Raw genomic sequence first — 27786 nt, forward strand, 5'->3', positions numbered from 1 at the left:
TCGCTTTGGAGTGGAAACGTGTTCAGATGTTTCATTCTGGAGCGTGCAGGCCACTTTGCAGGGCGCAGCTCTTGCGCCGAGCCCTGCAGACACGCCACACGGCCGAGCATGTACTCATTCATGTAACACACCTGTTTGTTTGGGCACAGTTTTGTTCCTTGGGAGCAGCCAAAGAGCAGAAACAAGCTCGCATCCGCGTGTTCTCGTTTGTGAAGCGTGCAGTGCCAAACAAAACAGACACTCAAAAGCTGTTCTTGACTATCAAAATGAGAGAGGGAGATGAGAGGCAGAAGAGGAAAGGCTGTAGCTCTGAGAGGCAGATCATCTGTTTTGCATGCAGAAGGTCCTGGGTTCAAATCCTGACAACTCCAGCCAGAACTAGGACAGACCCTGATCTAGAATCCTGGACAGCCTCTGCCAGTCAGTGAAGACATTACTGAGCTGGGTGGACCAACGGTCTGACTTGGTATATATTATTATTATTATTATTATTATTATTATTATTATTTAGATTTATATGGCACCCTTTTGTCAAAAGATCTCAGGGCAGTTCACAAGATAAAAACACAAGATAAAGCACAAATAAAACAGAAACAACAAAACAAGAACCCTCCTCCCACAAACACATTTAAAAGGCTGTAAGAATATTAATCAGCCAAAGGCTTGGTTGAAAAGGAAGAGCATTCTATAATCAGGGGGCCACTGCAGAAAAGGCCCTTTCTCATGTGGATACCCTCCAGACTTTATGTGAAGGAGGCATGTGAAGAAGGGCCTCAGATGATGAATGCAGAGTCCAGTTCAGTTTATAGGGTGGGAGAGGCGGTTCTTGAATATATATATGTTTTTTAACATATCATTTTCAACAATTATTAAACATACTTTTATATCTTATACAATTTTTTTTACTTCCATCAATTACATCTGAAAATTTTCCAATCTTTTCCACTTAATTTACATTTCTTACTTTCACTCTTACATTTAAATATCAGAACTAATATCTCTCTTCTTTCGCTTCTTTGCAGTATTTCATATATTCCTTCTTACAAAACTTCTTGCAGTCCTACTAGCCTAATTTGTTGATTACAGTTGCTCTTCAAATAATTTGTATATTTCTTCCAATCTTCTGTGAATCTCTGGTCCCGCAGGTTTCAAATCCTTCCTGTCATTTTATCTAATTCTGCATAGTCCATTAATTTCATCTGCCATTCTTCTTTCGTCGGTATTTCTTCTTGCTTCCATTTCTGGGCGAACAATACTCTTGCCGCTGTTGTTGCGTATAAAAAACAGTTTAATATCCTGTTTATTAATGTCCTCACTTATAATACCAAGTAAAAATGCTTCTGGTCTTTTAAAAAATGTATATTTCAACATTTTTTTCATCTCATTATATATCATTTCCCAGAAGTTTTTTACTTTCTTACATTCCCACCACATATGATAAAATGGTCCTTCTTTTTCTTTCCATTTCCAACATGTATTACTTGTCTTATACATTTTAGCTAATTTCACCGGTGTGATATACCATCTATGCATCATTTTCATCATATTCTCTTTCAAAGCATTAAGCTTTCTATGTTTCTAGGGGAATGTGAGAATTGGTTGCCCTGATACACCAGTCCTCCTCTGAGCCGACAATGCAGAAAGTTTACTTTCCTTCTGCAATGTTTGGTGGATGTGGGAGAAGAGAGAGTCTTGGACCCGCTGGGCTTCCCACAATTAATTCCTGCAGAAGGCCGCCTAGTTATTTCCATGAGGATAGGTGGTGGGGCTCGGTTCTGCCGGAAGCTGTGGCCTGTAATCCCAGGGTGAAGTAAGCGGTAACAGCACTCTTCACATGCACCAAGGCACCACCTTAGCCTTACCTTACATCACCCAGAGCTTTCAGCCTGATGCTGGGAGCACATAAGAAGAGCCTTGGTGGATCAGGCCAGCATTTCGGTCTTACAGGGCCCAACCAGATGTTTGAGGGAAACCTGAAAGCAGGACATGAGCACATCTGGGACCAGGGATGAGAAAATCTGTCAATACCAGTTTCTCATTATTATTTTTTCCAAATTCAGCTTTCCACACTTCCCCACCGGTTTTTTTTTAAAAACCACCATGAAAATTCGCACAATGCCACACAAACATCTTTTTAAATTCCGCTTTGCATATCTTTGCAAGCTGTTCCCCGCAAGACAATGCACGTTCATGCGCCATTGTAAACAATATAGTCGCTTGTATGTATGCACTGAATATGCATTCCTGCACACATTCCTTGGCATTGCAAAATTTGGAGAAGCGTGGATTTTGGTGGGCAGCCTGGTTTTTGGCTCGTGCACTCCTCGGGAAAGTGCAGAACAGGTGGGTTCACCTTTAAATGCAATCTGAATCGAATTCCACCCCCCCTCCCTCTTCCCTATCTGGGACTGAGCTGAATCTGGAAGAAATGAAACCCAGAATCTTGGCCGAAGCAAGCGGTGCTCCTGATGAACTAGACTTTATCAGGAAATCCAGGAAGATCCAACTTGTGTTTCCCTTTCTGGTAAATTGAGCTTGAGCGAGGAAACCCCAGGCTTGGCTATGAACTCTGGCAGAGGGGTTGGGTCCAGGGGAGGAGAGAAGGGCGAGGCGAGCAGCCAAGCAGACTGCCGTCAGATGCTTTCCCCATCTCAAGTGAGCTGCAGGCTGAAGCCGCAGCAAATACCTCCCCCCTTCCACAACTTTCCCATCTTCTCCCACCCAGTTCCTGGCTTGTGTTTTCCACCATGATCTGGCTGGTATGGCTTTGCTGTCGCCTCTCGGCCGTTTCTGCACAGCAAGATCCCGAACTCCTAGCCAGGGACCTAGAAGAAGCTGAGATTTTGGATTACAACCTCATTGACAATGTAAGATCTTATAATAATAATAATAATAATAATAATAATAATAATAATAATGATGATGATGATGATGATGATGATGTTATTATTGCTGTGGGTTTGTGGCCAGATTATAGGAGACTGTTAATGGGCAGGGAGCAGAATAACTGAGAAAGGGTGTGTGGAGCTCAGCTCTTGTGACTTGAAGAGAAATCCAACATAATTTAGCAAGCAAAGCTTTTCTCCTAGCCCAGTGGGTAAAGGTTTGCTGGTTTTCTTCCTGCGTGTCCAGCTGCTGTTAAAATAAAAGGGTGGGGTAGCTGAAAAAAATTAAAAAGTGGCAAGCTTAATTAAAGAAAAGACCTTTGCAATTGTCCCTTATATGCAGAGTTGGCAAGTTTAGCCTCTAAAAGGGTTCCCTTATCATATAATAAGAGTTCTACGGGAAATGCAGCCAGCTGTTCCCATTTCTTGCAGCGCTTTATAATAATAATACAATAATAATTTATTAATTATACCCCGCCCATCTGGCTGGGTTTCCCCAGCCACGCTGGGCGTCTGCCAACAAAATACTAAAATACAATAGTCTATTAAACATTAAAAGCTTCCCTAAACAGGGCTGCTTCAGATGTCTCCTAAAAGTCTGGTAGTTTTTGTTCTCTTTGACATCTGGTGGGAGGGCATTCCATAGAGCGGGTGCCACTACCGAGAAGGCCCTCTGCCTGGTTCCCTATAACTTGGCTTCTCGCAGCGAGGGAACCGCCAGAAAGCCCTCGGCGCTGGACCACAGTGTTCGGGCCAAACAATGGGGGTGGAGAAGCTCCTTCAGGTATACTGGACCGAGGCTGATTAGGGTTTTAAAGGTCAGCACCAACATTTTGAATTGTGCTCGGAAACATACCGGGAGCCAATGTAGATCTTTCAAGGCCGGTGTTATGTGGTCTTGGCGGCCAATCCCAGTCACCAGTCTAGCTGCCGCATTCTGGATTAGTTGTAGTTTCCGAGTCACCTTCAAAGGTAGCCCCACATAGAGCGCATTGCAGTAGTCCAAGCAAGAGATAACCAGAGCATGCACCACTCTGGCGAGACAGTTCATATGGCTCTTTCACAGAACCATAGAATTGTAAAGTTGGAAGGGACCTCTGAGGATCATCTAGTCCAACCCCTTGCAATGCAGGAATCTCAGCTAAAGAAAACCCTAACTTTGGAGGGGTGATAGTCACACCTGGCAAATGAATAAACCAATATGCACATTTAAGGTGCAGGAGGACCCCATTCTTGAAGGCTGGATTTGACAGCCCTGCTTAAACATGAATGATGCCACCCCAGGTAGCTAACTAGAACCTCCCTTTTCAACTGCAGTATACCTTGGTACTGAGGACAAACAACAGAGGATGTTCATCACCCGGCTTGGATGCTTCCTGTATCCCTCTCTGCTTGCTTAATATAGTTTCCTTGCCACTCAGTTTTTTTCTGTGCTGAAGGATAACTGAGATATCTGAGCCAGTGTGGTGTAGTGGTTAAGAGCAGTAGACTCGTAATCTGGTGAACCAGGTTCGATTCCCTGTTCCTCCACATGCAGCTGCTGGGTGATCTTGGGCCAGTCACACTTCTCTGAAGTCTCTCAGCCCCACTCACCTCACAGAGTGTTTGTTGTGGGGGAGGAAGGGAAGGAGATTGTTAGCTGCTTTGAGACTCCTTTGGGTAGTGATAAAGCGGGATATCAAATCCAAACTCATCTTTTATACTGCGATTCTTTTGGGGGGAGGGGTTTGCTGTATATTGCCCTGCAACCCATCCTGATGATGGACATTTTGGAATTTCAATCAATCTGGCTCGTCAGAATACTAGGCTTCAGCTGCGATCCTATGCACACTTACTCGAGAGTAAGGCCCACTCATCCTGATGAGACTTTCTCCCAGGTAGACATAGGACTTTACTGTAAATAGAGCTTTGGTCTGATCTAGGAAGGCTGCCCTTCCATTCCCAACTCTCTCAGAAGCCAAGGTCAGAATGCTCAAATATCCCTTCGTCCGTCTTGGGGTTGCACCTCGCCCCTTCGGACAATTTTGAGGTCCTATCTCTGGTATCCACGGGTTGTTTTCTCAGCTTCCATAGATTCTCTGTGTTTTGTTTGGGATCTCGTGCAAAGCGAGGGGCGTGTTGTCCTTTACACCGCAGGAACACCTAACTAAACAAGCCTGAGGAATTCACTAGGAAATCTTGGGTTGAAAGGCAGGTGAGAGGCAAACACGCAGAACAAAAGGAAATAGCAACTTTTACCATGGGGGGGGGGGAATAGGTGATCTGGAGGTGATCTGGAGGTTCTCCGGAGGCTATTGGACACCAAGTCCCATCAGCCCCAGCCATCAAGGGCAACAGGCAGGTGATGATGGGAGTTGGAGTCCAATAGCATCTGGAGGGCCCACCTGCCTTAACCCTTTCCATGCCCACTGCTTTCCCTCTCCAATTCTGCCACTGGCCACAGGGGCAATTTTCAGTATGTTTTACCTACGCATCAGTGGTGGCTCTCCATTCATGGAATGCCTTCCCTCGTGAGGTGCATCTCCCTCCTTCATTATTGTCTTTCAGGAATGAATTCAAAACATCCCTGTTTGCTCCAGGCATTTGATGACTGGAAGATACTGCCCCTGACAAGCCTGAAATCACGGACTGAGAAAATATGATCGCATTTAACCTTCTTTTTAAAATGTTGTTAATGATATTGCAGTTGATGTGTTTGATGCCCTCAATGCTCTTGAGAGGAAGGGCGGGATACAAACTGAATAAAATATTCTATAACTGCAGTAGAAACAAAATGTACTTCACCATGGCGGGTGAAAGATGTGCCTCTGAATTTGTCGTCCAGTGGCTTACTGTCAATGGGCAACTTCAAGGCTCCTCCTACTTCCTTTTCTTAACGACTCATTATCATTAAACCAGGCCTGGGCCACATTCTTGCATTTAAAGCATTATCATGTCGCTTTAAACAGCCGGGGCTTCCCCCAGAGGATTCTGGGAGCTGTAGTTTGTTGAGGGTGCTAAGAAGCCCCTGGTCCCCTTACAGAGCGTTGATTCCCAGAGTTCCCTGGGAAAGAAGGATTTATCATTAAACCACTCTGGAAATGGTAGCCCTGAGAGAGAAATAAGATGTCTCTTGATGTATGCTGTTGTCAATAGGCAGGGAGTTCCAACGTCAATAAGCTGCCCCACTAAATGATCAATTTCTTACAACCTCGGAGAGTGAGGTTTATGTGGCACCTGTCTCCCATATTTTTTTTTGTAGTTCTGAAAATTTTGGGGTGTTTCGCAGCATACAAATACTCCCTGGTGTGTGTGTGTGTGTGTGTGAGAGAGAACAGCAATTTTGTTTACATGACCAACAGCACTCATGCTTGGACACTGGAAAGAGAAGGGATAATGGTGGCAGTGAAGCACTCGTTGCATTTTGCGGGAAGACATTACCTGAATGGTTTCATACCATTTGCGTGGCAAGTTCCACAAACCTCTTGCAGTCTTCAGCAGTCTTACTCTCCTGTAAGAGTCGTGAATCTGGGCCCATAACCTGTTGTTGGGATACTGCCGGGGAGATGGAGGCACCAGGCAGGCCCCCAAGTTGTCTCCAGACAATCACTGGTCTCCCGTGGAACAGCATCAGTCAATTAGCGACACGAGCCTCAGAGACTTTCCAAGACCCGTGAACACCCTTTCAGCAAAGTGTAAGTCTCCACAACGAAAGATGCAGACAAGAGAGCATATTTACAACTTTATTCAACATAGTTCAGAACAAAGGAAAAACATGACTGCTTGCCTCTGTGTCCAGGAAAACAGCCAGAATACAAAAGCTATATACAAACGGAAGTACCCAGCAGACAGTGCTGGGAGTAAACAGGCATGTGATACACAACAATCATGTCTGACCCTTTTAAGGTGGAATGAAACTATATCCTAACACTGCCTCCCACGTGGACACAATTATTAAGGTTAATGGGCTAAATAAGGCCACAACTTTATTGGTTACAGGTGATGAGCGGTATTGGCTTAGGCATTGGTCCTAACCAACTATATCCGGCTTCAGCCCGTCTGCTAGAAGTCCGGGAAGGGTTAACCACCAGTAGGGGGAGTCCTGCTGATGCACATCAACTAGGAACTCCCCCGGGGTCACCGCTAGGGGGTGTGCCTTAGGCCCTCACCTCCATAGGCTTCGGGCAGGGCCACGCCCCCTGGAATCCTTTATCGGACTACCCTTCAATATGTGGGGCAGGTGATGGCGCTACCTCCCCTCTTCCATCTACAGAACAATACCAATGCCTAACCGCCAATACCCAGAAAGTTGTGACGATTTGCTACGAGGTAGGCGAAAACCAAGTGGCTGGTGCCAATTTGCCAAGTGGAAAAATTCTTACCAGGCCCCTCAATGATGACCAACCAAGGTCCATAGCAAGGTCAAGGAACAAAACCTTAAAGGGCGGGAGGGTGGGAAACAGGAACAGCTGGTAGGCAGGAAAAGAGGGAGATCCCCAGCCATGCCTGCATTAAATAGGGCAGGCCACGCCCCCAGAGCCAGCCGATTGGCTGGCCCGGGGGTGACACACCCGGGGATTCCCCCAATCGTGCAGGGGCTGGGCTCCAGCCGCTGTGCGCGTGGTGGGGCCGTGACGTCCGCAATCCCACCTCCTTTGCAGGGCGGAAGTGGCTTTGGGGTACCGTTAATGTAACTAAAGTTGTTTATAGCGTATTCATCAAAGACAAGGAACCGAAACTATGGAACTCCCTTCCACAGTACGGAATAATGGCCACCAACCTGGATAACTTTAAAACAGGATTTGACAAAGTCATGGAGGAAAGAGCTACCAATGGTTATTTGCCATGATGGCTCTGCCCTGCCTTCACAGTAGTGCTTCTGAATACCCATTGCTGGAAACCACAGGAGGCGAGAGGGGTCTTGTGTTCGAATCCTGCTTGCGGGCTTCCCACAGACATCTGGCTGGCCGCTGTGAGGAAAGAATGCTGGACTTGATGGGGCCATTGGCCTGACCCTGCAGACTCTCCTTATGTTCTTATATCCCCACGTCCAGATGTTGTTGGACTCCAACTCCCATCGTGACATATACTCAGAGTCGAGAGTTCATGCTCTTTATTCAGCTCATAGTGGTGAGGAGGAATGGAAGTCCCCTCAAAGTATCTGCTTTATATACATCATTTACACAATGGGCTGCACGTGATTGGCTAATTCCGGAATTCTCCTGTAGGCCAATCAGGCTGTGGATTCACTTCCATCTTTAGCCAGATTGGGTGGCTCCTGCAGACCAATCATACTGCTGCATTGTTCTAGGACCAATCAGACTGCTGCATTCTGAATCCTATTGTTCTAGGACCAATCAGACTGCTCCATTTTGGATCCTATTCAACTCAGTACATAACACATCGTCTCCAGCCAGTCTGGTCAGTGGGAAGGAAGGATGAGAGTTGAATTCCAGCAACATCTGAAAGGCTACAGGTCCATGTGGATTGCTTGAAATAGTTTTACAGAACTCTGTTTCCCATTTGCAATATTTTGGAATCTGGGCCCAGGTTTCCCCATCTCAGTCGAGGGGACTTTACTCCCCCTGTTCATTCTATATTTAAGTCAGAGAAGCCTTTCCAAAATCCAGGGGATTTCTCTGCAATCAAAACGGGGTTGCAGAACTACATTTGAGAGAGCAGCTCAGTTGCTGGCTGGGCGGGAGTCATTGCGAAGGAATGACTTGGCTGCGGGATATATTAACGTCATTCACTTTTCCGCCCTGGGGCAGAAATAAACAAATGCCCACACTTGTTGCCAGGGGTTGTTGTGGCAGCGCTGGTTAACATCATCTGTTCCAGCGCGAGGTTTATAAAGCTGTCAGCCCGGCCCGCTGCTGTGCTCACATGCCCTTCCTGTGGGTTATTGCTTTGCAGGGACAGAAATGCAATCTGCAAAACGGTCCGGCAATTGCGTTTTCTACACATCTGCTCTGCAGGTCTTGTTTCTTAGCAGGAAGTTCTACAGAAAGGGCCTCCGGCCAGCCAAATTGCTGACAGGTCTGCCCTCTGGGGTTTTTCATTGGAGAATTAGTTTTTATTTATTAATAACGTTTTATTGCATGATGCATTTTTTGTATTTAAAAACACAGCTTTTTCTTCAAGAAGCTCATAGTGGGGCACGTGGTTCTCCGCGCTTATTAAATCTCCACAACAACCCTGTGAGGTAGGTTAGGATGAGAAACAGTGTCTGGCCCAAAGTCACCCAGCTGAGTTTCATTTCCGAGTAGAGATTTGAACCTGGGTCTCCCAAGTCGTATCCCAAAACTGTAACCACTACACAGCACTATCATGATAATTTGGCAAGTGTACATTTTCACACGCCAGATATCTGCTTCAAATTCTAGAAAACCTCTAGAACAAGGGTGTTCTGCTTCAGCCATGTGTGTGTGTGTGTGTGTGTGTGAATGCGGCCCCCCAGGCCACACTATATGGCCCTCAGAATCTTCCCTAGGCAACACCCATCTCTCTGGGCTACAGCCCCCATCAGCACTTCTCCTATCTCTTCTCCAGTGCATTGGTCTCGTTGCAATTATTATTATAATTATAAATATATTTAGATTCCACCTTTCTTCCAAGTTGGCAGTTTACAACATTTAAAAACATCATCACAGAACACAGGACAATAAAAATAAACTAGCTAAAAACAGCAATGGCATGTGTTCCGGAGCTGAGAAAATATCTCTTTCTTGCCCAGACTGAGGATGGAGAGGTGAGTGTGACTTTTGCATGACTGGGATGTAGCCTGCTGTACAAAGGTATCATGTTTGTTCTGTTATGTACTGAAGTTCTCACCCTGGGCCAGCAGGGGGATACTGTAGATAGTTTTCACTCAGGTCCACATATGCAAATAAGAAATTGGAAGTGATGTTCAGTGATTGGATAGTTACAGAAAGTTGTTACTGTTGCTTTGTAGTTGAGCTCTATATAAGCAGGTTGGCTGAACCCTTCAGCCCAGTTCTCTTCTGGCCTGTGAATAAACAAGGGCTGTTTGAAGAATCGCTGTGTCGTCTGATATGTTCACCCACAACTTAACATGTTCCTTCCACTTTTGCCTCTGGTCACAACCACCCTTGGCATGCAGTCCTGGGAGGGCTGGTGTCAGGAGCAGGCCAGCAATATCTCACATATGCCAGTGAAGTTCTCTCTCTTTATTCAAAGAAACAACTCAGGAGTCCAGGCCTAGTGAGCACAGCAACTCTTCTCCGCAGGTTCCTTCCAATCTGAGGCTCCTTTGTCTTGCCTGTCTTTGCTACGCTCTCTTCATACCTCTTTGGGTTCTGGGAGACCCAGCGGAAGGGAGCTGGTTGCTTCAGGAAGGGGAGACAGCCTGGCTTCCTGACCAGCCTGACTCATTTCTGCTTCTTGGCCTCCCTCCTCTCCAACCTCTGCTTCTGCCTCTGATTCTGGGCTGCTCTCTGCCACAGACTCTTCCTGCTCACTAAGCCCTGTTGCCTCTTCAGCTTCCTTCTCCTCCCAGTCTGCTTCCTCTTCTCCTTCTGACCACACATTGTCGTCCCACCAGGCCCTGAGCTTTCTTCCCTTGGGGTTCCGCAGCTGGTGTCTCCCACCATTCCTATTCTTCCATCCAATCCATGACAGCTGACCATGAAGAAACATGGTCAGTGGAGGGTAGTCCATTAGGGCAAATGGGTCAGTGCCTCAACAGCCTCAGGCTGTCCTCACCTGCCAATCTTCTTTCTTACAACCAGTTCAGAAGGTAGCCTTGGCTGTTGGATTCCTCCTTGGTTTTCAGTGTTCCACTTGTAGAACACAGCAGGAATGCGGATGAGGACAAAGCTAGATCTAGTCGGCTTTGCCTGCCCTTGGCTCTGGCTCCCCCTACTGTTGAGCTCCCTTCCTTCCGCCCTACCAGTTCCAATAGGCACCAGCCACAAATGGAGGTAGCCCACACCCTCAATGAGTCAAATCGCTGGAAAGAAAATGAATGAAGGTGCCATACTTGGCACCAAAATCACTTCCAATCTGCGTCTGCAAGAGAAGGGTGGAAACAGATGCAGAGGAGGTCTAATAATAATAATAATAATAATAATAATAATAATAATAATAATAATAATAATAATAATAATATATTATTTATACCCCGCCCATCTGGCTGGGCTTCCCCAGCCACTCTGTGCAGCTTCCAAAATTACAGTAATGCATCAAACATTAAAAACTTCCCTAAACAGGGCTGCTTTCAGATGTCTTCTAAATGTCAGGTAGTTGTTGTTCTCTCTGACGTCTGGTGGGAGGGCATTCCACAGGGCAGGAGCCACTACCGAGAAGGCCCTCTGCCTGGTTCCCTGTAACTTGGCTTCTCACAGGGAGGGAACCACCAGAAGGCACTCAGAGCTGGACCTCAGTGTCCGGGCTGAATGATGGGGGTGGAGACGCTCCTTCAGGTATACTGGACCGAGGCCGTTATGTGTTTTGACACTGGAGAATGCGTGACTTAGCTCTAGCATCTTGGCATTCCAGCCTCCATGTAAACAGTCATAAAAATCTCATTTCTGGGAGGCAAATCAGCAGATATAAATTGACAGCAAGGAAAATTGTAGGGTCGGTGGGAGGCAAAATATACCCTTACATTCCTGAAGTTCCTGTTCCTTTTCACCGGGGAAAGGGGGAAAGGGCTTACTGCTCACATTTAAGAGGGGAATTCTGTAGAAACACTTTCCCTGAACACAATCCTTCCTTCCTTGCCAGAACATTGCATATAATATGCGAAATTCAGATTGCACCCTCATCAGGAAGAACTTTATGACAGTAAGAGCTGTTCGACAGGGGAATGGACTCCCTCGGGAGGTGGTGGATGTTGATATTTTCACCCCTCCCATTGACAGAATCTCCTGATCTTTTTGAGAAAAAGGGGTGGAAACCAACCAGTGTGGTGTAGTGGTTATGAGCAGTAGACTCGTAATCTGGTGAACTGGGTTCGCTTCCCCGTTCCTCCACATGCAGCTGCTGGGTGATCTTGGGCCAGTCACACTTCTCTGAAGTCTCTCAGCCCCACTCACCTCACAGTGTGTGTGTTGTGGGGGGGGGGGGGAAGGGAAAGGAGAATGTTAGCCGCTCTGAGACTCCTTTGGGTAGTGATAAAGCGGGATATCAAATCCAAACACTTCTTCTTCTACTCTTCTGCTCCTGCCTGACTGCCTGACTCTGTGTGTGGAGAGCGTCTTATCTATGTGGTGACTAGATGGCTGAGTGGGAGAAGTAACACTCATGCAAGCCAGCAGTTTGTTAGTTTGTACAGTGGTACCTCAGGTTAAGAACTTAATTCGTTCTGGAGGTCCGTTTTAACCTCAGTCTTGCCAATCAGAAGGCCGGCGGTTCGAATCCCCGCGATGGGGTGAGCTCCTGTTGCTCGGTCCCTGCTCCTGCCAACCTAGCAGTTTGAAAGCACGTTAAAGTGCAAGTAGATAAATAGGTACCGCTCCGGCGGGAAGGTAAACGGCATTTCCGTGCGCTGCTCTGGTTCACCAGAAGCGGCTTAGTCATGCTGGCCACATGACCCGGAAGCTGTACGCCAGCTCCCTCGGCCAATAAAGCGAGATGAGTGCCGCAACCCCAGAGTTGGCCACGACTGGACCTAATGGTCAGGGGTCCCTTTACCTTTACCTTTTTTATCTTCAGTAGCTTAGGGCCTCATCAAATCTAAATCCAGCCCTGGGCTGAAGGAGTCTCAAAGCAGCTAACAATCTCCTTTTCCCTTCCTCCCCCACAACAAACACTCTGTGAGGTGAGTGGGGCTGAGAGACTTCAGAGAAGTGTGACTGGCCCAAGGTCACCCAGCAGCTGCATGTGGAGGAGCGGGGAAGCGAACCCGGTTCACCAGATTACAAGTCTATGGCTCTTAACCACTACACCACACTGGACAATTGTTATAGCTATTATTATTTATTAAATTTGTATACCGCCCTCCAGCCATAGATCTCCAGGACCTGGGAGACTAGGGTTCAAATCTGCACCCGGCTATGAAGTTCTCTGGGTGTTCTTGGTCCAATCACTCATTCTCTGCCACAACAGGGTTGTGGTGAGAGTAAAACAGGGAGAGCAATGTACCCCTTCCCCTTGAGCTCCTTCGAGAAAAAAGAGAGGGCTATAAGTGCAATCAATCAATCAATCAATCAATCAATCAATCAATCAATAAATAAATATGAAAACATCTCAGAAACAACAGCTGTTCCAAGGCAGTCCCATGTATAACAGATCAGTGGGGTCTTATCTGTATTTTACCAGAGCATGGATTGCAGTAGCATGGCTGCAACGTGACTTACAAAATTCTAAAAGGTTCCCTGCGTAGCTGGCTGTGTGTGTGTGTGTGTGTGTGTGTGTGTGTGTGTGTGTACACTTTATGGGGATAGCTTGGCTTTGCGCCAAGGACCATGCATTCCTTAGCTGGACTGCTGCACGTTCCAGCATTCAAACCAGGACACAACCCGGCGATAACTTGGCAATACAATCACAATTCCATTTTCGCAGCTTTGTCCTGTGAATTTGTTTGCCTTTGAGCGCACGTGTGTGTGTATAAATATAAGGAGAACTTGACAGTTAAACAAGCAATCGCTCAGTACAAAACTGTCCATGACTGCAACTGTTTATTTCTCAGTTAAAATGATTTCTTTCCTTCACCAGGGATTGCCAGTGTGCTATCCATGACTCCTAGTGGTATAAGAAATGGAGAAAGACTTGCACTATTACGCTTTCTCCATGCCACGCATAATTTGTGCAAACTTCCATTATGTTTCTTCTTACTCACTTTTTCTCTAAACTAAAAATTCCGAAATGGGGCAACCATCGCTTGCAGAGAAGTGCAAGAAATCTTCATTCCATAATAGTTCAGTTGGTAGAACATGAGACTCTTAATCTTGGGAGACTCAGCTTCATTAGAAATATATAAAAAAGGTCCAGTAGCACCTAGGAGACCAACTAAGTTTGTTCGGGGTATAAGTTTTTGTATGCATGCACACTTCTTCAGATACACTGAAACAGAAGTCACCAGACCCTTATATATAGTGGGAGGGTAGGGTGGGGGTTTTCTCAGGGGGGTAGTAGGAGATGGGTGATTGACTCAAATGATATGGAAAATCTGCTGATGACTGTTAACGACTGCAATTAGTCCTACAGGAAAAAGCAAGGGATAGTATGCAGATGACCAAAAATAGCTTTAGCATAAGTAAAGGTAAAAGGACCCCTGACCATTACGTCCAGTCGCAAACGACTCTGGGGTTGTAGCGCTCATCTCGCTTTACTGGCCAAGGGAGCCGGCGTACAGCTTCCGGGTCATGTGACCAGCGTGACTAAGCCGCTTCTGGCGAACCAGAGCACGGAATCGCCATTTACCTGCCCGCTGGAGTGGTACCTATTTATCTACTTGCACTTTGACATGCTTTCGAACTGCTAGGTTGGCAGGATTAGCATATGTAATGAAACAAAAATCCAATACAGTGGTACCTCTGGTTAAGTACTTAATTCGTTCCAGAGGTCCGTTCTTAACCTGAAACTGTTCTTAACCTGAAGCACCACTTTAGCTAATGGGGCCTCCTGCTGCCGCCGCGCCACCAGAGCACGATTTCTGTTCCCATCCTGAAGCAAAGTTCTTAACCTGAAGCACTATTTCTGGGTTAGCGGAGTCTGTAACCTGAAGCGTATGTAACCTGAGGTACCACTGTACTTCCTTGGTGTGATCTCTTTTTTGGCCACCTTGTTAACATTCTTGATTTCCTTGCAACAAATCTTTCTTCGGCACCTGCCACATTGTTTTTCCTGAAAAGGAATCCACGATGAATAACATTGTCCCTACCTTTACAGGTTGCTCGAAGAGTCCCAAGGCATAACCGGTTTCTGCAGAGATTGGTAGGTTCACAATGCTTACTATTTCCCTACAAAAAGCTGTTGTCTTTGCAAGAAAAGAAAGGATGAGTTTGCAAGTTTGTTTGCTTGTTATGTTCCCAATATTTCTAGACTTCTTTTCACCGTAGAGGGTGACAAAACAGTTCACACAACAACCCATAGATCAACTCATCCATCAAAGTAATACGATGTTTAAAACAAACAAAAACTGCAGGTGAAAACATAAAGCGCAACTTACTTAAGTCTCCTGCTGAAATGGAAAGGTCCTCATCAAGTATCTGAAGTTCAACAGGGGGGCTTGTCTGATCTTGGCTGGGAGAGAGTTGCACAGAATTGGGGCCACAACAGCTCCTGGTAGAGATAAGCTGTACATCTCAACCATTGGGTGCAAGTAACAGACTCCCTCTGAGGACCTCAGTGATCGGGTAGGGAGATAAAGTCCTCAAGGTGTCCTGGACTCATGTTGTTAACACTTGCAGATTAATACAAGAACCTTGAGCTTGGCAGGTAACTTATGTGCAAGCTCTTAAGCACCGGAGTTACGAGCCGGCAATATTCTGTGTTGCAACAGCAGAGATCATTCAGTTGGTAACTTAAGGGTTAATCCTGTTAGTGTTCAACTCAACTAGCCAAGGGGGAAGATGGGTGGAGGTGTTGCTTAGCAACCAGGCAGCATGACATGAGGCACTCCGATTGGCTTTGTAGTTCAGAAAGTGCTTCCTTCTCTATGCATCTACACTAGGAATCCCCAAACTTGGCCCGCAGATGTTTTGCGACTACAATTCCCATCATCCCTGACCACTGGTCCTGTTAGCTAGGGATGATGAGAGTTGTAGTCCCAAAACATCTGGAGGGCCGAGTTTGGGGATGCCTGATCTACACAATCCTGTGGGGAGACACCTGTACTACACCTGAGGGTTTCAATATGTTTTTGGACTCCCACCAGCCCTTTCAGCATGGCCAGTGGAGCCAAGGGGGTTATGTGATTTGTAGTCTTGCAAAACCTGGAGCATCGCAGGTTCCCATCCCTGGCTTACTATTAAGAAAACCTCAAAGCAGTTTAAAAAAAAAAAAAAACTGGGGAGGGGAAGGAACACACATTACAACCATTTGAAAAAGTGCAATTATCAGAAGATGCACATTTGGAAATAATTATGAGCGATTATGCCACACCCACCGGGGGTAGCAGAACGTAAGAGGAGAAAGTTGGATTCCCCAGCAGTGTAGAAAACCAATTGCCCTTCTGCTCGTAGCGTTTTGAACCACCCATCCGGAATCAATGATCTTGAGGAACGTGCCACGTCCTTACTTCACCTTTCGTGAATGATTTGCAACTGCTAAGCTGAGCTCCCCGCCTTTCACAAACTTCCATTCACACCCAAGGAGACTCCAACACTCCTTTGCCTATGGGCCTTTCATGCAGGGATTTGCTTGGCAGTCAGTTATGAATGAAAGCTGTTTGTACTCAAAGCTCAGAGAGCTGAAATGGATTGCTGGAGGTGCATCGACACGTTGCAATACCGCTAAGGAATGGCTGCTCTCTTCCAACAGGAGACCAGGCCCCGGATGTCTGAATTCTCGGTGAGATCCACAATCATTTCTCGCTATGCATTTACGACCGTCTCCTGCACTTTGGTGAACAGCGGCTCGGAGCCCAGGGAAGGCCAGTTTGAGATGCAGATACCCATCACGGCCTTCATCTCCAATTTTACCATGTAGGTGAGAGGTTTTGCTGAGCTAGGTGCCTATGGCTAGGAATGAAGGGATTCACTTTGCATTTAAAGACAAGCCTAACATATTTCCACTTTCTGAAATGATAACACACCCTCCACACCCCAAAAAACCCCCCAGCACACCAAATTTCTGGAATTTGATCTCGCGATAGAATGTAGGGATACCTTTTCATATACAGTGGTACCTCTGTTTACGAACTTAATCCATTTCGGAAGTCCGTTCTTAAACTGAAACCGTTCTTAAACCAAGGCGCGCATTCCCTAATGAGGCCTCCCGCTTACGGTGCCCTTCCACCATTCGGATTCTGTTCTTGGACCGGGGTAAAGTTCGCAAACCGAGACACTATTTCCAGTTTTGCAGAGTTTGTAAACAGAATCATTCTTAAACAGGACTGTTCTTAAGCCAAGGCACCACTGTACATCGTGGTGAGATGTAGTGCATTTGGGTATTCCAGCATTTATATAAACCAGTTTCCCCCAAAGTTTTTTCTGGGTCATTGCCCTCTTGATTCCATAAACTCATCCCTAGTGCCCCCTGTTGTATAGTTGTTTAGTCGTGTCCGACTCTTTGTGACCCCATGGACCAGAGCACGCCAGGCACTCCTGTCTTCCACTGCCTCCCTCAGTTTGGTCAAACTCATGTTTGTAGCTTCGAGAACACTATCCAGCCATCTCGTCCTCTGTCGTCCCCTTCTCCTTGTGCCCTCAATCTTTCCCAACATCAGGGTCTTTTCCAGGGAGTCTTGTCTTCTCATGAGGTGGCCAAAGTATTGGAGCCTCAGCTTCAGGATCTGTCCTTCCAGTGAGCACTCAGGGCTGATTTCCTTCCGAATGGAGAGGTTGGATCTTCTTGCAGTCCATGGGACTCTCAAGAGTCTCTTCCAGCACCAGAATTCAAAAGCCTCCATTCTTCAGCAATCAACCTTCTTTATTTTCCAGCTCTCACTTTCATACATCTCTACTGGGAAAACCATGGCTTTATGGGCCTTTGTTGGCAAGGTGATGTCTCTGCTTTTTAAGTGCCCCCTACCCGATAAAAAAATGTTATTCAGAATAGCAGTTTGCATGATCCGCTAAGGACGATAACACAATAATATTCAAACCGGTAATAATTAATTGCACATCTTATAAAAAAAACCCAACAGTTTGTCTTTACTCCCATTGGTGCAATCTTCTACTGCCTCTCGAGACACATGGATGCGAGCAATATTCAGAATCCGATACAAATTATTTAGTGTACTTAATTCATCAAAACTGATGAACATGATGTATTGATACCTGCTTTTTAAAGTCTGATAGTCAAGCACACCTCCAACATCTGCCTGGTACCACATTACTTCTTTTGCACCCCTCCCAGGTTATCCCACGGCCTCCCCCCAGCCCAATTTGGGAACTCCTGCCAGAAGTAGTCATATAACGTCATTCAAAAATACTCACCGTACTTAAATAACCAAGTTTCCCACTAGAAAGGAGATTTTGATGGCCGTTTTGTATGAAGGCTGGAATGCCCAGGTGTAAACTTGATCACTTAGCTACATGGCCTTGTAGCCTACTTTGCAGAAACAATCCTTTATTTGATGGTGAAGAACCTTAAGTGGGGGAAAGCTGGGGTGGGGAGAGTGTGAAATTATCTATCAGCAGCCAGCGAAGAAGGCACACAGGCCAATGGGTCACAGCCAATCCTCACAATGGTGAGATGCGATGCATCTGGGAATTCCAGCCTTCCTATAAAAACAGTCATAAAAATCTCCTTTCTGGTGGAAAAAATATTTCAGATTTTTTTAAATGACAGTTTTATAAGAAGGCTGGAATGCCCACCCAGCTGCAGTGCTTCTTGCCACCACAAGGAAAGCTGTGGCTGGCAGAATCCACTCGATCCTATGCTAATATTCTCTCTTTTTTTCCAAATTTTTTTATTGGTTTTCCAAATTTACAACAAACACACATTAAAAAAATATTACAATATTAAAAGGAAAAAAACAAACAGACATGTAGACACCTATCTGTTGAGAGCCCAATTTAGTTTTTCATTGTTAAATGACTTCCTCAAATCCCCCCTAACTGAGTTTCCATAGATCTCATTGTAGCAGTTTTCCAATACAGTGGTACCTCGGGTTACATTCGCTTCAGGTTACAGACTCCACTAACCCAGAAATAGTGCTTCAGGTTAAGAACTTTGCTTCAGGATGAGAACAGAAATCGTGCTCCGGCGGCGCAGCAGCAGGCCCCATTAGCTAAAGTGGTGCTTCAGGTTAAGAACGGTTTCAGGTTAAGTACGGACCTCCGGAATGAATTAAGTACTTAACCCGAGGTACCACTGTATCCACTTTCTAATAAAATTAACTTAATCAAGTTGCTATCTTTCTTTCTCCTCATAATATTTTCAGTCCATAATGTTATACAATTCAACATATTTTACTCCTAGGCCAATTTGGTACTTACAAATAGTTCTACTTATGTTATATTGGAATATCTAGCTAAATAGTCCTTAAATTTCGTCCAATCTTCTTGACGTATCTCCTCTTTCTGATTGCGGATTCTTCCAGTCAGGTCGGCCAGGTCCAGAAAGTCCATCATCTTCATCTGCCATTCCTCCACTGTTGGTATTTCTTGCGGTTTCCAGTTTTTAGCTAACAAAATTCTTGCTGCAGTTGTGGCATACAAAAACAATCTAACATCTTTTCTGGGCAATTCCAATCCTATTATTCCAAGTAGAAAGGCTTCTGTTTTTTTAAATAAATGTATATTTCAACAGCTAACATTCTCTCTTTCGTGGCTCCAGGGTCATCGGTGAAAGGGTTTACCACGGGGAAGTAATCGGAAAGGACCAGAAGTACGGAGGCACGGACAGAAAGAACAGATATTCGAGACCCACAGACAACGGGTAGGTATTGCATAGAGAGGGGCAAACCTCCTGCCGTTTGATCTGTTCCAGGTCTTACTGGGGGACTCGACCCATCTTATCTGGTCTCTGGGCAGATTTCTAAGGGGAAATCCTGGCAAATTAATGTGGAAATGCAAAGGTGAAAAAGGGGGGGTGGATCGTTACTTACAAGGCAATGCAAGGATTTCACTCTTTCCATTTCTTAAAAAAAACAACACCTGTTTCAAAGCTTCAGAAATCACCCACCTGTTTGCAGTTTGGAGTGGCTTGCATGTGAGACTTCTTGTCACTATGCCTCAATGAAAACTTTCAAGGCAGGATTCAGGCACATTCCAGCCTGTCAAAATCCTTATTAAATGGTGGTACCCAGAATTGGACGCAGGACTCCAGGTGAGGTCTAACGAAAGCAGAATTGAGCGATACAATTACTTCCCTTGATCTGGGCACTAGACTTGTGTTGACACAGCCCAGAATAGCATTAGCGTTGGTCCATCTACTCAGTATTGTCTACACTGACTGGCAGCAGCTCTCCGTGGATTTCAGACAGGAAATTCCCAGCCTGACCTGCAGATGTCAGGGATTAAACCAGAGACCTTCTGCATGTGAAATATGTAGGAATGGATTTAGGAGAGGGCTTATTATTTAGTTATTATCCTTCCTTGCTCACATGAGTGAGATCAGCAGAGTACCATCCTTTGCAGCTTTAAACTTGGAAGCTAAAACAAGGCTAATAATAATAATAATAATAATAATAATAATAATAATAATAATTAATACCCCTCCCATCTGGCTGGGTTTCCCCAGCTACTTCTATTGGGATGGCTCCCAATAGAATATTAACATGATAAAAGGTCAAACATTAAAAACTTCCCTAAACAGGGCTGCCTTCAGATGCTTTCTAAAACTCAGGTAGTTGTTTATTTCCTTGACATCTGACGGGAGGGCGTTCCACAGGGCGGGCGCCACTACTGAGAAGGCCCTCTGCCTGATTTAACCTTCTAGAAACAATAATCCAAGCTACTTTATGGCAAACTGGATTTCCCCTGTTATTTTCCCTTTTCTCCCCCTTAAAAATAACAACCAAACAGAAAATGTTTTGTGAAGAAATAAAAGTAGTATTTACTTACATAAGCTAGGTCTTGAAGCAGCAGCAAAATGACGGCAGGTTTATGATTACCATCTAACTAAAAAAAGGTAAAGTTAAAGGACCCCTGACAGTTAAGTTCAGTTGCAGACGACTCTGGGGTTGCGGCGTTCATCTCGCTTTACAGGCAGAGGGAGCCGGCGTTTGTCTGCAGACAGCTTTTCTGGGTCATGTGGCCAGCATGACTAAGCTGCTTCTGGTGCAACAGAACACCAACACCAGAGCAGTGCATGGAAATGCCATTTACCTTCCCGCCAGAGCGGTACCTATTTATCTACTTGCACTTTTTGGCGTGCTTTCAAATGGCTAGGTTGGCAGGAGCTGGGACAGAGCAACGGGAGCTTACCCCGTCACGGGGATTTGAACAGCCAACCTTCTAATCGGCAAGCCCAAGAGGCTCAGTGGTTTAGACCACAGCGCCACCCACGTCCCCACCGTCTAAGTTACAAAAGTACAAAATCTGTGTTAGAAATGGTGTCTGAGCTGCATTGCTCAGGCCTGCACATGTGGTCAGCTTGGAGGCATGAGGAAGAAAAAAAGGGATGCCTGGGCAGGAAGGAAGCATGTAGTGTTACAGCTTCCTGCCAAGGCAGACAAAGGAAGTGATCTCACAGAGCTCTCTCTAGCAAATTTTATAGGAAAGCTCTGTGAGCTTTAGCCCTTCATGTGCCTATCTGGCAAAATATGAATTGTTGGTTTGACTGCAACGAAGGCCCACAAAACAGATGCTGTACCATTGAACTGTGGCTGCTTTGATGGCTACCGCCTCCTCCTGGCTTTTGAGACCAAAGTAGTCTCCTTTCTGCCCTTTTGCCTCTGTGGGGGATGAGGTCCTAAGCATATGAAAATATGTGCCCTATTGAAACCCACACGCTAACTGCACCTTTGAATTCTCCTGGTAGGGAACACAGAGTTGAGACATTCAAAGCCTCCGGAACAATTCCCCGGAAAACAGAAGCCGTCTTCCTGCTGCACTATGAGGAGCTTTTGCAGAGACGGTTGGGGAAGTATCAGTACACGGTCAGCATCCGGCCTCAGCAGCTGGTAGGGAAGCTACGGGTGGAGGTGAACATCCTTGAAAATTCGGGCATCGTCTCTCTGGAAGTCTTGCCTCTTCAAAACAGCAAGAGCAGGGGCAATGGGAGCAGCGAAGGTGAGTAGAACTTAACACGGGGGCAAGGAACACTTTTCAGCCAAGTGTGCTGGGCATGGGGGGTAACCAGAGCAATGCGGTCCAGGTCCGGTCCGGAATCCAAGGGTTCCACGAGGAGTCAGTCTGACAGGGCCAAGGAAGGAAGTCAGGCACAGGGTCTCAGGCAGGTTCTAGCAAACAGCAACGTTGCTCCCGCAACCTGGGCGGGGTCCGGCAGCCTTTTATCTTTGTCGGGGTAACAGTCGGTCCTGATCCCCTGGTGACTCACCTCCCTGTTTCGCCCGAAGGCGAGCACTCCTCCTGCGAGTACTCAAGTCTCTCCTACTCTCAGACCTCAGTCTCTGCAGCTTGGGAGACGTTGGTGGGTTACTAGACCCAGGGGCCGCCTCCTGACCCAACTGGTAGTGGAGCAGCTGTAAGTGATGTCCCAGCTGAAGGCAACGAGGTAATCCCCACATCTGGCGCCAGGGCAGGCTCAGGCCCCTGACTCGGCCCAGCTGGTGTTTGTTGCAGGGGAACCTGTGCAGACTGGGGCTCTTTAGAATCAGGCCCCAGACTAGGTTCAGATGCCGCCTGAGGCAAAGGATCCAGTGCGGACCGAGCCCGAGTCCCAGGCCATCACACCAGGGGCCAAATTCTGTTCTAGGCAGTCTCTGAGGGGCCAGCTGGGAGAGGCAACCTTGACCTCTGTACAGTGAGCTAATTTCTTCATCTAGGCAGGCAAGAGGCACTATCAGAGTTCAAGGAAATCTCAAAAATATGTATACGCACAGGTCCCTCTTACTGAACCCAATGCGTTCCCAGGAAACCGTTAATTCACTGAGGGTTTGCTTAGCGGGCTGATGGCTTCCTTCATTTCCTATGGGAGAATTTCCAATCCATGGTTTCTCCACCTCTACCACCGCCATGGTTTCTTCCAAAAATGGCAACCAGCCAACCAGCAAAAGAGAGGCAAAAGAAACACTGGTTTGTCCAATCTGTTCTGCTCCCTGATTTGTCCGTTCTCGCTTCCTGTTCCCTCTTTCCATGGCTCTTGCCCACAAGTGGCCACAGTTGACTAGCAGGGCACAAACCAGTAAGGAGGATGGCAAGCTCCATCTGTTTGGATATCTGAATCAGCTATTCAGGTAGCAAGGTCAGGGTATAATTTTTTTGTGTCTGGATAAGTGAATTTTTGCATAGACATACACCGGGACCTGCATGTGTTTTGCAAATTTGCAGACACAAAATTGGGTATTAGGAGAAAGTGGCCCAGTACCGTTGAATATTTTGCCATTAGAGATGTGCCAGCTATTAAATGCCCGCTGAGAACTTTTCTATTCCACCAGGCCTATACGGGCAATTAAGAATATTTCCTTCCGCAATGATTAAATGTCTGGTTTTTACTATTTTAATGATTTTTATTATATGGTTTTTATTGTTGCAAACCACTTCAATGAATACTTTGCGACACAGTGGTATACAAATATTTTAGCAAATTAGTAGATGTGCACCCCACCTGGATTTTAAATAAATAAATCAGAAACGGGTGCAGAAATTTGTGGAACTGAATCTAAGTTTGAAAGAAGAAAACCCCCTGAGAGAAACCAAAATTGACCAATTAGAATTGGGAAGTTTTTAATGTTTGATATTTTACTGTGTTTTATATATCCTGTAAGCTGCCAAGAGTGGCTGGGGAAACTCAGCCAGATGGGTGGGGTATAATTATTATTATTATTATTATTATTATTATTATTATTATTATTATTATTACCTACTCTCCAGCACTGCCAACCTCACAGGGTTGTTGCGAGGTTCGAGTGCGGAGAGTGGGGAGATTCATGTCACCCTGTCGTAGGATGGGATGGAAACGTAAACAGAGAAATAAAATACTTTTCAGCATCTGAGAACGATTCTCTCTGACTCCTGATCTCCTCCTGGGAATGTGCTTATTTTAAGCAAATTGTTTTTTCCATCTGGCTGTGCCAAATCGCATAGGAAGTCCAGCTGCTCTACAGTGATGGAAATCCCCCTGTTTGCCAAAAGCAGTAGCCAGCAGGCGACGCAGAGGCATTCTGCCACTCCTCTATGTTTCCCTGTCCACAGTTTTCATTGTTCCTTTGTACACTGGCAGCTCTGCGGGAAAGGATGAGGACGCTGTCGCTTAGCCTAGCAAACACCGTCCTAAATTAGCAAGGCTGTCTTGCTAAATGACCCAAGGTGGGGATTGAACCTGTGTCGTGTGCCAACGCTCAGATTTCAAGAACAGCAGCCTGTGTCTGTTGCAAGAAATTTGGTGGCATTAAACTAGCCGACGGTCTTTTCCAAGATCCCATCCTCACTTCTTTGCTGTGTTGGAGTCAAACAAGGAGTTACATGGCAGATGGGTGTAATAGACTCCTTGCTGCAGCCGCCTTCACAATGGAAAACAACTGTGGGTGTTTATGATCTTGAGAAACCAACAAAAAAATCCCTTTCCCTCCAGTCATTTCCCATTCAAAATCCCACTCTTAAAACTTCCTTTCCATGCATTGGAAAGGGACTGTAATCTTCCTCTGGAGACGGAAGGTAGTCATCATGTTCTGCTTATAAGATGCTCAGATGGACTCAGGACTCAGTTCTACAGCTGCAAATGCAATGTTTTAAGTGCATTAGACAAACGTGACACTAGATGGCGATGGTGAGCTTATGGCAAACTCGATATATTTTTCAAAACTTTTTTTAAAAAGCGTTTTCATAGCGTTTTTTTATATGTGTCTAGATTCCACCCCTGTCTCTGGATGCAGGGATGGGAGTAAATTTGACTCCGTTCTCATTTAAAGGTGGACCTGTCTAATTTGAACTCTTCGAGGCAACACGTGAACCGAAACGCAACCGTCTTTCAAAATTCACACTTTGCCAAATTTAGAATGCAGTTCACCAGCCAAATAGTGTGCACAAAAAGTCACACGCTGGGTTTAATTGTGCATGAAATTGCATATAGAAAGCAAATATATATATATATATATATATATATATATATATATATATAGGTTAAGGCAGCGGTTCTCAACCTATGGGTCCCCAGATGTTGTTGGACTACAACTCCCATCATTCCTGACCACTGGTCATGCTGGCTAGTAATGATGGGAGTTGTAGTCCAACAACATCTGTGGACTCACAGGTTTAGAAACACTGGGTTAAGGGAACATGCAGACGTGCATTGTTTAAGGGGAAATTGCTTTGCAAAAATGTATACAAAAATTGCATACAAAACTGTGTCACACAGTTGTGTATTATGGGAAATTCACCTTTAAGTGCTCGTGGGCTGTTACGAGGGTTTTAGGAAGTGAATGGAAATGTTATGGAGAACTGAACTTAGGAATGGAAACTGAGAGAAACCAGAATTGAGGGGTTCACTCGTCCCAATGCCCCTCCACGGTGAACTCCTTCTCCATTCATGAAAAAGGGCTCCTGTAGTCTTCCTCTGCAGATAGTAATTCTGTTGCCTTCATGAACCTTCCCTGATGGACCCTTAAATTAAGACCCACCTTACTTGCTTTTACATCAGTGCTACTTAGAGCCAGTGTGGTGTAGTGGTTAAGAGCAGTGGACTCGTAATCTGGGGAACCGGGTTCGCTTCCCCGCTCCTCCACACGCAGCTGCTGGGTGACCTTGGGCCAGTCACACTTCTCTGAAGTCTCTCAGCCTCACTCACCTCACAGAGTGTTTGTTGTGGGGGAGGAAGGGAAAGGAGGTTGTTAGCCGCTTTGAGACTCCTTCGGGTAGTGATAAAGCGGGGTATCAAATCCAAACTCTTCTCTTCTCCTTCTTCATCAATTGCACACACACGTCCCGGAAACCCTCTATTAATTAGGGATAGAAAAATGCTACGTCTTGAACAAGAAGAGGAATAAATAATAATAATAATAATTTTTTATTTATACTCCGCCCTTCCCGGTTCAGAAAACCAGGCTCAGGGCGGCTAACAACCAATTTAAAACACTTAATTCATGCAACAAAAAACAGTATAAAATGTGAATAACAATAAATTCAGAATTCAAAAATCAATTTAGGGGGAAAATCCATCCAATAAACATTAGATGATCACCAGGGCTAGCTGGCTAAATTAGTCCTATTTGGGCTGGACTGACGATGAAATAGTTGGCTGCAAATGGACAGCTCGCTTAGTAAGATACGTGCGAACCCAGCTATTTTGTTTTCCCCAGGCAGGAAACTTGCAAGCCACCAACTTTTGGAAAACTGTTTTCTGAGCCAGGCAGGTGTTGGGCTATTAAAAATTAGTTATTATAATGATTTGGGCTGCCACCAACAAAATGATGGATAGGAAACTGAAGCCAATATGTTTTGCCCTTTTGGATGATCTCATGCCTAGGCTTTATTCCAGATGACATCAAAAGTCCAGAGTTCCTCTCTCCATCCCTGCTGAAATGTCATTTTATTCTCAGCTATAGATGGACGAAGAACTTTTTGATGGTGAGAACTCCTCAACAGCAGGGCTGGCTCTCTCAGAAGGTGGTGGACTCTCCTTCCTTGGACGTTTTTAAGCAGAGGTTGGGTGGCCATCTGTCATGGATGCTTGAGATGAGATTCCTGCATTGCCGGGGGGTTTGGACTAGATGACCCTCGGGAGTCCCTTGCAACTCTATAATTCTATGAAATTAGATTCAGTTCACATTTAAAGTTGAACTTACCCAATTTGCAATGAGCTACTTATCTGTAAGGACGTGGGTGGCGCTGTGGGTTAAACCACAGAGCCTAGGGCTTGCCGTTCAGAAGGTCGGTGGTTCGAATCCCCGCGACAGGGTGAGCTCCTGTTGCTCGGTCCCTGCTCCTGCCAACCTAGCATGTCAAAGTGCAAGTAGATAAATAGGTACCACTCCGGCGGGAAGGTAAACGGCGTTTCCGTGCGCTGCTCTGGATCTCCAGAAGTGGCTTAGTCATGCTGGCCACATGACCCGGAAGCTGTATGCTGGCTCCCTCGGCCAGTAAAGCGAGTTGAGCGCCGCAACCCCAGAGTCAGCCACGACTGGACCTAATGGTCAGGGGTCCCTTTACCTTTACCTTTACTTATCTTACGCTTGCCTCGCAATTCTCCAGCTGGTTGCCATATGTCCTCTTTTTCCAGGACATGTCCTCTTTTTCCAGGTAGAGTTGTCGTAGCAATGAATAGTTAAAAGCAGAAGTAGGCAAATGTGTCCCATTTTTTGCTCTTCAAATTATGGCAACCCTAAAGGTGTACCAGAATGTATATACTACGCCAAGGTGTGCACAATATGCATATATCGCTGGAAATGTCATACAAAAATGCAATAAATTAGAGAAAATTGTCTTGTCAAAAATGTGTCTATTAGGCAAGGCAGCATACAGATATGTGTATATTAGGAGATTTTTGCACTAAACTGTTGCATTCAAATTTTCATTAAAAAAAATTAAAGACTTGTGCAGAACCAGTTTTAAGGTTGGAAAAAAACAACCAAGTGCTCTTTGAATTTTGCACCACCGTTTTTGACAGTAATAACCATAAAATTATAGCGTTGGAAGGATCCCAAAGCAATGCAGGGATCAATTAAGGGCCAGAGTTATAACAAACAAGCTTGCTGCAGGGTTCCAGAGTCAGCAATACAAGTGGGTACTGCGACAAAATGTTACAGCATGCTGTGACCTTGTTTACGAAGCTTGTCATAGGTACTTAACGGTGTGTTTCCCCACCAGATGACATCTCCCCGCCACCCTCGACGGTGGTTGGCCAGACAAAAACTTTAGCCAAGGTGACCTTCAGTCCCAACGTTGTCCAGCAATCCAAAATCGCACGGAATGGCGTCCTGGGAGATTTTGTTGTCAGATACGACGTCAACAGGGAACTGAGTGTTGGAGATGTCCAGGTAGCATGGCCTGCCGTTTGTTTCATTATTTGCTGTGCAATTCATGAAATCGATTTCTGAAGGGAAAAGGCTACCTGGCCAACACAGTGCAAATTGGCATGGGTGGGTTCGTATATTTAAGCCTCCTGGGGAATTCCAGAAGCAATGCATGATTAAAACTGTAAGGGGGGCTGGCAGTGCTGGTGTCAACCTCTCTTAATGTATCAATTCAACAGTGTCCCTCGTTGACCACCCCTAGTTTTTTAG

The 27786-nt window shown here is 45.7% G+C and overlaps 1 protein-coding gene across 2 annotated transcripts in view; it reads left to right on the forward strand.

Moving 5' to 3' along the window:
• The first annotated feature begins 2732 nt into the window (after nt 1-2732).
• Nucleotides 2733-27786, forward strand: part of ITIH5 (inter-alpha-trypsin inhibitor heavy chain 5) — a 56258-nt gene continuing 31204 nt past the window's right edge. For both annotated transcript variants that reach the window (XM_028747271.2, XM_077935343.1), the window contains exons 1-6: nt 2733-2867; nt 14721-14765; nt 16314-16477; nt 19278-19379; nt 21426-21676; nt 27371-27540. In XM_028747271.2, the coding sequence (XP_028603104.2) occupies nt 2748-2867; nt 14721-14765; nt 16314-16477; nt 19278-19379; nt 21426-21676; nt 27371-27540 (852 nt within the window). In that variant the 5' untranslated portion in view covers nt 2733-2747. The remainder of the gene's footprint in view (nt 2868-14720; nt 14766-16313; nt 16478-19277; nt 19380-21425; nt 21677-27370; nt 27541-27786) is intronic.

This window comes from Podarcis muralis, chromosome 10, assembly GCF_964188315.1.
Source record: "Podarcis muralis chromosome 10, rPodMur119.hap1.1, whole genome shotgun sequence".
Classification (NCBI taxonomy): domain Eukaryota; kingdom Metazoa; phylum Chordata; class Lepidosauria; order Squamata; family Lacertidae; genus Podarcis; species Podarcis muralis.